Here is a 9,604-nt window from a genome sequence, read left to right on the forward strand (position 1 = left end):
TGACATTTTTCTCGGATTTTCCTAAATGGTCAGTGCAAATGACAGTCAGTCTAATAAAAGTCATCACCCGTTAGAGTATACATCGAATTTTATTGAAGAAACCTCCCATTGATAACAGTATAATCTCCAAAATGAATAAAAACTCCAAATGCACTGTTCCAAATTATTATGCACAGTAGTATTTCTAAACATTTGATATGTTTTAAAGAACTGAAAATGCTCATTTGTGGAATTTGCAGCATTAGGAGGTCACATTCACTGAACAAAAAAGCTATTTAACTCCAAAACATCCTAACAGGCCAAGTTACATGCTAACATAGGAGCCCTTCATTGATATCACCTTCACAATTCTTGCATCCATTGAACTTGTGAGTTTATGGAGAGTTTCTGCTTGTATTTCTTTGCATGAAGTCAGAATAGCCTCCCAGAGCTGCTGTTTTGATGTGAACTGCCTCACACCCTCATAGATCTTTTGTTTGATGATACTCCAAAGGTTCTCTATAGGGTTGAGGTCAGGGGAAGATGGTGGTTACACCATGAGTTTATCTCCTTTTATGCCCATAGCAGCCAATTACTCAGAGGTATTCATTGTCATGCATGAAGATGATTTTGTTCCTGAAGGCATGTTTCTGCTTTTTAGACCATGGAAGAAAGTTGTCAGTCAGAAACTCTATTTACTTTGCTGAGGTCATTTTCACACCTTCAGGAAACTTAAAGGGCCCTACCAGCTGGTTCCCCATGATTCCAGCCCAAAACATAACTCCTCCACCTCCTTGCTGACGTCGCAGCCTTGTTGGGACATGGTGGCCATCCACCAACCATCCACTACTCCATCCATCTGGACCGTCCAGAGTTGCTCGACACTCATCAGTAAACAAGACTGTTTGGAAATTAGTCTTCATGTATGTCTGGGCCCACTGCAACCGTTTCTGCTTGTGAACACTGTTTAGGGGTGGCTGAATAGTAGGTTTATGCACCACAGCAAGCCTTTGAAGGATCCTACACCTTGAGGTTCGAGGGACTCCAGACGCACCAGCAGCTTCAAATAACTGTTTTCTGCTTTGTAATGGTATTCTGGCAGCTGCTCTCTTAATCCAATGAATTTGTCTGCCAGAAAACTTCCTCATTATGCCTTTATTTGCATGAACTCTGTCTGTGCTCTGTTTCAGTCACAAATCTCATGAGAGTATGATGATCACTCTTAAGTTTTTGTGAAATATCTAATTTTTTCATACCTTGTCCAAGGCATTGCACTATTTAACACTTTTCAGCAGCAGAGAGATCCTTTTTATTTCCCATATTGCTTGAAACCTGTGACCTGCATAATAATGTGGAACATCATTTTTGAGTAGTTTTCCTTTAATTAGAATCACCTGGAAAACTAATTATCACATGTGTTTAAGATTGATTTCAGTGATTCATTGAGCCCTGAGACACAATACCATCCACGAGTTTATTTGAAAAACAAAACAATTAAATCTTTAAGACACTTAAATCCAATTTGCATAATAATTTGGAACACAGTGTAAAGAGAAATAGTATTCACGCCTCTCCACGCCCATAGGGGCGTGGGGAAGCGTGAATATTCATTTTGCTTTAGCAGCGGGGACAGGATCCTGTCTCCAGCTGCTGCTACTGGCACAGGGTGGGCCCCTTGACTCAGGGGCCCTATAGCTGCTGGCAAGGGGCCCCTGGAGCAGTGGGGGCCCTAGGCAGCTGCTGGCCAGTATGCCAGCAGGTGTCAGTGCCTGGGCCCACTGGAGAATCCTCCAGTTCTCCGGTGGGCCAGTCCGAGCCTGTCTAGACATATACAAAGGCAGTCACATTACACACTAATACATTACACAACAGTATAAAACATTGGTGAGCCATTAGGGTGCCACAGGGGACACGTGCTTGGTATATAGGAGAGAGGAGGCAATTGAGGGTCCCCGCCATCTCCTTACACAACAGAGTGTAACGGCCTGTGTGAGTGGATAAATCAGACTCTAATTGACCTGTTACGTGCAGTACCTGCTCAGCATTAAACTGATTGGCCAAATCTACTGCCAGAATTGGTCTATATCTACAATAACAATGTCCATTGTTCCACTGGGTATATGCCTTATTACCTACTGTTTGGTAGACAAGGAAGACTACCAGTAGATGTTGCCTTGGACATGCGAGTTCCAGAAACAGTTAACCCTCAACCATACACTGATTTGGTTACAGAGCATCAGAGAAGACTAGAAGAAGCTAATATCATTGTGTAAGAGAGAATGAAAGTCATTCGTCAGAGACCAGAGAACCACAATTTGAATGCCAAAGCAAACCCCTGACAGTCAGAGATCGAGTTTAGCCTAAGGGTACCGTCACACAGTGCCATTTTCATCGCTACGACGGCACGATTCGTGACGTTCTAGCGATATCGTTACGATATCGTTGTGTCTGACACGTTACTGCGATCCGGATCCCCGCTGAGAATCGTACGTCGTAGCAGATCGTTTGAAACTTTCTTTCGTCGTCTAGTGTCCCGCTGTGGCGGCATGATTGCATCGTGTGACACAGGTTGTATACGATGTGCGCACAGTAACCAACAGCTTCTACATCGCAAATACGTCATGAAATTATCGCTCCAGCGCCGTGTATTGCAACGTGTGACCGCAGTCTACGACGCTGGAGCGATAATCATACAACGCTGCAACGTCACGAATCGTGCCGTCGTAGCGATGAAAATGGCACTGTGTGACGGTACCCTAAGGAGAATCATTGCACCACCAAACTAGATGAGACTTGCCCATAAATCATTCAAGCTATCACTTTGCCTGGAGTAGAAATCTTCAGCATCTCTAAAGAGAATAAAGAGACAACCAAGTTGGTGCACTGTACAAAGTTGAAGCTTAGCCTGACAGATGACGTTTGAGAACCCTCCAGAGATGACAGAAGATGAGATCGCCAACCATCTACATGATGACTTCAGAGCTGATCCCAAGGAGAATCCCACAGAAAGTGCCGTTCCAGATGAGGAATTCCCTGATGAAAGGTCAGAGACAGCACGAGAATGTAAAGGTAGTATGTTTCCTATTGGATGGCCATTTGGTCTTTGTTTGCAGTGGTACATCCCACAACCTGATTACTCACAGTATACACTTGTTTATTCTCAGCCTCCCCCCACTGAGTGCATGGACACTCAATCCCTCGAAAATGAGCCCCCATCAGATATCACAAGTGACTCATTGAGGCAAGATACCTTGAATGACTCAGTTAATGCTTTATCCTACAGTTAGGTCCATATATATTTGGACAGACACAACATTTTTCTAATTTTGGTTATAGACATTACCACAATGAATTTTATACAAAACCATTCAGATGCATTTGAAGTTCAGACTTTCAGCTTTCATTTGAGGGTATCCACATTAAAATTGGATGAAAGGTTTAGGAGTTTCAGCTCCTTAACATATGCCACCCTGTTTTTAAAGGGACCAAAAGTAATTGGACAATTGACTCCAAGGCTATGTCATGGACAGGTGTGGGCAATCCCTTCGTTATGTCATTCTCAATTAAGCAGATAAAAGGCCAGGAGTTGATTTGAGGTGTGGTGCTTGCATTTGGAAGGTTTTGCTGTGAAGTAAACATGCGGTCAAAGGAGCTCTCCATGCAGGTGAAACAAGCCATCCTTAAGCTGCGAAAACAGAAAAAACCCATCCGAGAAATTGCTACAATATTAGGAGTGGCAAAATCTACAGTTTTGTACATCCTGAGAAAGAAAGAAAGCACTGGAACTCATCAATGCAAAAAGACCTGAGCGCCCATGGAAGACAACAGTGGTGGATGATCGCAGAATAATCTCCATGGTGAAGAGAAACCCCTTCACAACAGCCAACCAAGTGAACAACACTCTCCAGGAGGTCGGCGTATCAATATCCAAATCTACCATAAAGAGAAGACTGCATGAAAGTAAATACAGAGGGTTCACTGCACAGTGCAAGCCACTCATAAGCATCAAGAATAAAAAGGCTAGACTGGACTTTGCTAAAAAACATCTAAAAAAGCCAGCACAGTTCTGGAAGAACATTCTTTGGACAGATGAAACCAAGATCAACCTCTACCAGAATGATGGAAAGAGAAAAGTATGGCAAAGGTGTGGTACAGCTCATGATCCAAAGCATACCACATCATCTGTAAAACACGGCGGAGGCAGTGTGATGGCTTGGGCATGCATGGCTGCCAGTGGCACTGGGTCACTAGTGTTTATTGATGATGTGACACAGGACAGAAGCAGCCGAATGAATTCTGAGGTCTTCAGAGACATACTGTGTGCTCAGATCCAGCCAAATGCAGCAAAACTGATTGGTTGTTGTTTCATACTACAGATGGACAATGACCCAAAACATAAAGCCAAAGCAACCCAGGAGTTTATTAAAGCAAAGAAGTGGAATATTCTTGAAAGGCCAAGTCAGTCACCTGATCTCAACCCAATTGAGCATGCGTTTCACTTGTTAAAGACTAAACTTCAGACAGAAAGGCCCACAAACAAACAGCAACTGAAAACCACCGCAGTGAAGGCCTGACAGAGCATCAAAAAGGAGGAAACACAGCGTCTGGTGATGTCCATGAGTTCAAGACTTCAGGCAGTCATTGCCAACAAAGGGATTTCAACCAAGTACTAAAAATGAACATTTTATTTAAAATTATTGAATCTGTCCAATTACTTCTGGTCCCTTTAAAAACAGGGTGGCACATGTTAAGGAGCTGAAACTCCTAAACCCTTCATCCAATTTTAATGTGGATACCCCCAAATGAAAGCTGAAAGTCTGAACTTCAACTGCATCTGAATTGTTTTGTTTAAAATTCATTGTGGTAATGTCGATGACCAAAATTAGAAAAATGATGTATCTGTCCAAATATATATGGACCTAACTGTATGTACTTTAATTGGGACTATTACGAGAAAATTGCCCACTACAAGAGACTGTGATACAACAGCCCCCTATCCTTCATTTTCCTCATTTTTATGCAACGTTCAAGTGATGTGCCTATAAAGACTTTTGAATAATATTATATTTGTTCCAGAATACAGCATTTATACAGAGAGTCATGGACTCATTGCTAATATTTAATTGCTGGCATTTTATGTGTGTGTTTCTCTTATAGGTTGTTCTAGAACACAGTAAGAAGTTCCGGATTCAAGGAACTTGCATATTTGTTTTTTAAGTGGCTGCATATGTAATGCCCCAAAGTTATAGTGTATATACCTTTAAGATGTAGCAGAGCTAGCAGCTACCTCATTAGGTTTGCATAACGTTCACATTTCCCTTTGCAGATAATGTACATTAGAACTCAATGCATAGAAGTGGTTTATATATGCATAGAGTAATGGACTTGTTATGTGCTGCTATCAGGAGGTTGTTACGAGTTAACAAAGCAGCCCTGCTTTCCATACATGACCTGAGCCTTCGCGGGCAGGGTCTTCTCTCCTCCTGTACCAGTTATGACTTGTATTGTTTAAGATTATTGAACTTGTTTTTATTATGTATACCCCTCCTCCCATGTAAAGCGCCATGGAATAAATGGCGCTATAACAAATAAATAATAATAATAATAATAATAATAATAATAAAGTCACATGGTTGGACCACATGACCAGATTCTGGCTTAGCACTGTTAGAGAAGGAGACATTTTCTGTGCACTTTTGTAAAGGAGAAACAACAGCCTCAGCTCAGATAGCTGTCTGATAAGGACTGTGCATTTAAGCAGAAGTTGAGACTCCGCAATCACTGCACCATTGTTATATCTGCATTACTATACCGGAAAGTAACTGTGATTGCTGCATTGGAATTGAATCTCTGTTTCCTCATTGTTTATCAGAATGTACCTGTGTATTCGTGCAACAAGTAAGTTTATCAACAGCCCCTCTGGCCTCCCTATTTTCTGGACTATTAGGAGTGCACCACATTACATCACACTACCAGGAAACAGAGGTTAATTACCGTATATACTCGAGTATAAGCAGTGAATTTCAGCCCATTTTTTTAGGCTGAAATTGCCCCTCTCGGCTTATACTCGAGTCATTCCCAGGGGTCGGCAGGGGAGGGGGAGCGGCAGCTGTCTAATAATACTTACCTGCTCCTGGCATGGTCCCTGCACATCACAGGTTCTCCAGGCGCTGACAGCTTCTTCCTGTATTGAGCGGTCACATGTTACCGCTTATTACAGTAATGAATATGGACCCAACTCCACTCCCATAGGAGTGGAGCCGCATATTCATTACTGTAATGAGCGGTACCATGTGACTGTTGAATACAGGAAGAAGCTGCCGCCCCCGGAGAACCAGGGACCTCCAGGGACCGCGCCGGGAGCAGGTGAGTATGGCGGGGGCAGTGCACTATATTCACATGTTCCTCCGTCGGCGCCGCTGTGTCTTCTGCGTCCTCTGCATTGACGCTCAGGTCAGAGGGCGCGATGACGCGATTAGTGTGCGCCGCCCTCTGCCTGAACGTCAGTGCAGAGGACGCGGAAGACACAGCGGCGCTCGGCGGTGGAACAGGAAAGGTGAGTATAGCAAGTGCCAGGAGCCTGAGCGACGAGAGGTGAGTGTGATTTTTTTTTTTTTTTTAATCGCAGCAACAGCATATGGGGCAAATATCTCTATGGAGCATCTTATGGGGCCATGTGCAGCGTGATATGGGGGCAAATATCTCTATGGAGCATCTTATGGGGCCATGTGCAGCGTTATGTGGGGCAAATATTTCTATGGAACATCTTATGGGGCCATAATCAGCATTTGTGCAGCATTATATGGGCCAAATATCTCTATGAAGCATCTTATGGGGCCATAATCAGCATTTGTGCAGCATTATATGGGGCAATTATCTCTATGGAGCATCTTATGGTGCCATAATCAGCATTTGTGCAGCATTATATGGGGCAAATATCTCTATGAAGCATCTTATGGGGCCATAATCAGCATTTGTGCAGCATTATATGGGGCAAATGTCTCTATGGAGCATCTTATGGGGTCATTATCAACATTTTTGCAGCATTATATGGGGCATATTTTAATATGGAGCATCTTAGGGAGCCCATCATAAACTGTATGGAGCATTATATGGGGCTTATTTTGTATGGAGCATTATATGGGGCCCCTGATTCAATATGGATATTCAAAAACAACCTACTGATGTCTCAATTAATTTTACTTTTATTGGTATCTACTTTTATTTTTGACATTTACCAGTATCTGCTGCACTTTCCACTCTAGGCTTTTACTCGAGTCACTAAGTTTTCCCATTTTTTGTGGCAAAATTAGGGGTCTCGGCTTATTCTTGGGTCGGCTTATACTCGAGTATATACGGTAACTGCACCCTGGTGTCACAAACTTTGTTTTCTTTTATTTCGTCCCTGCCATTGTGAAGTAGTAACATCCGCACACCACATGATGCGTGACCTATGGCATAGTAGTGCATCTCGGCATTACAGTAGCAGCAAGGAAGTTTCAGTGGCGGTCCCGTTCACGCTTTGAAAACTGTGAAGCGGCTAAAAAAAAGTCCATTCTTCAGAAGCTTTCTGCTTGGAAACCCCCACTATCTCATACATGAAATTTTAAAATTCATCAGCAAAGCAGCAAAAATTGTGCAAAAGACATCAAAGAATAATTTTCATGAAAAACACTGGCATTTCCCTAAAGCATCTTGTGCTTAAAAAACAATGCAGGTCTATGAGATACCATATGCCCATGTCCTTCCATTTCAAACAAATCACAGAAAATGCAGTCAAGTAGTTCCCAGCCCTTGGTGAAGGGGTGTTGCCCCTTTAGAGCTTTACTGGACATTACTCCGCTCTTCCCGTATGCAGTGTCAGAAATGGTTATTGATAAGCAGGGTTTCAGGTAATGACAGACAAACCGGGATTACACAGCAACATGAAAGGTGCCCGCATCACAATAATATTTTGGGTGCAACTATAGAACAGAAAGTCACAATTATCGCAAAAACTCGATTATGACGTAGTTTGCAACTTTGTTTCCTATATAGAAAACTATATAAAGCAATTTGCACATAATAACACGTTGCGGTAGCCCTAAACTAATTTTGACTGACCTGTGGGTTCACCGTGGCCATGACTGGCTCCGCTCGCCTCCTTTCTTGCTGCTCTTCTACAAACGGGCGCTGCTGTGCCAGGCAGGTAATGATGGGTGCCCTGACAGCTGGTGAAAAGAATGGAAAGATTATCAGTGCGTATAAGGCCATGTTTAGTATTCACCAAAAAATGGAAATCATGTAGAAAATCTAACTGTCAGGAACACGCAAAATAGCGGCAGAGGAACCCATTGACTGCTATGGGGCCTGATAGGTTGTCCATCATTTTACTGAAAAGTGCAGTATGATTTTTGGAAAATGACAGAACCTAATCTGTCTTGAGATTAAACAGAGTACGGTGGTTTTATGGATCACAGTATTTAGCTTACAGTTAAATATTCATAGGACTTTACTCATTACCATACATAGAATAGATTAATATACTAATAGAATGACTACGACTACACATTACCCTGTGTAAGCCCCCGCTGGTTGAGTACATGTACATAAGGCTATTGCATATGCTGTTATTATTTTTAAGTGCACAAAATTGTATGGTTGATATAATTATTACACATAGTACATTTTTACGTATCTTCTATCTCTCACTATACAGGAAAGTATAATACAGCAATGATCTAGACTCCTTTTTCTTGATATTTTGCTGTCATTTTTTTTCCTGCTTATGTACCTGAGGCAGATGGTAAAAGTACGGTGCCATCGGTGGTCACTTGGCATAAATGGGCATCACTGTCCTCGTCACTTTTCACTTTGGCTGCTGATATATCCATAGCAGTGATTCCCAGATCAGAACACGCAACGCTTCAATTTCCCCAAAAAAATCATAGGGGTTAAAGAAGATGGACAGAGATGAATAAGACATCCATATTTCATTATGGGTAAGAAGTAATGTGATGGACAAGAAGATAAAATCCGATGTATCGATCAGAGAGATTAGAGTGGTATCGACACAAGACACATGCCTTTGTAGAATAATGAAGATGTATGCACTACATTTACATTGCTTGCCATTTTGGAATGGTGCCCTGCTGTATCAATAAATCATATTTCCTGACATCTTGTACCTGTAAAATAACCAAAAGGAAGATGCTCCCCTCAGCAGAATGGGCTTCTGTAATATCCAGCAGCAACATCCATGCTGGGAAGAGAGGACACATCAATGAATGAAATGGTTATCTTGGTATTGGGTGCCCACCTTCCTTGCTGTGATGGGGTATGGCAGTGAAGAGGTTAAATGCAGAGAATCCGACTTAATGTAATAACACCGCAGTTCCAACCGCAAACTGCAGGGAGCTTGTGCGCCTGCGCTCCACCATTATGTGTGCAACACAAGGGGATCAGCCAGGGAAGACAGAAGCTTTCAGAAGAGTGGGGGGAGATGTGAGCCGAGCTCCCAGTTACAGAAAGATGAAGAATTACATGCAGAATGGATCTTTAGCTATATGGTAATAAGCAAGTGCCAGGGTTTAGATCATTACCATAGCACAGACAGATTGATATATATTTTGTAACTCCATCATAA

General features: G+C 42.4%; 1 protein-coding gene across 9 annotated transcripts in view; it reads right to left on the reverse strand.

Annotated features, from left to right (window-relative positions):
- The window catches only part of L3MBTL1 (L3MBTL histone methyl-lysine binding protein 1), a 98,599-nt gene extending 89,206 nt beyond the window's left edge, over positions 1–9,393 (reverse strand). For 8 of the 9 annotated variants that reach the window (XM_077251563.1, XM_077251559.1, XM_077251560.1 and 5 more), the window contains exons 1-3: positions 9,147–9,393; positions 8,753–8,883; positions 8,083–8,189 (exon numbers count right to left, since the gene is read on the reverse strand). In XM_077251563.1, coding sequence (XP_077107678.1) covers positions 8,083–8,189; positions 8,753–8,852 — 207 coding nt within the window. In that variant the 5' untranslated portion in view covers positions 8,853–8,883; positions 9,147–9,393. The remainder of the gene's footprint in view (positions 1–8,082; positions 8,190–8,752; positions 8,884–9,146) is intronic. The other variant, XM_077251557.1, reaches the window with a different exon arrangement.
- Positions 9,394–9,604: the final 211 nt, after the last annotated feature.

This window comes from Ranitomeya variabilis, chromosome 4, assembly GCF_051348905.1.
Source record: "Ranitomeya variabilis isolate aRanVar5 chromosome 4, aRanVar5.hap1, whole genome shotgun sequence".
NCBI classification, from domain to species: Eukaryota; Metazoa; Chordata; class Amphibia; order Anura; family Dendrobatidae; genus Ranitomeya; species Ranitomeya variabilis.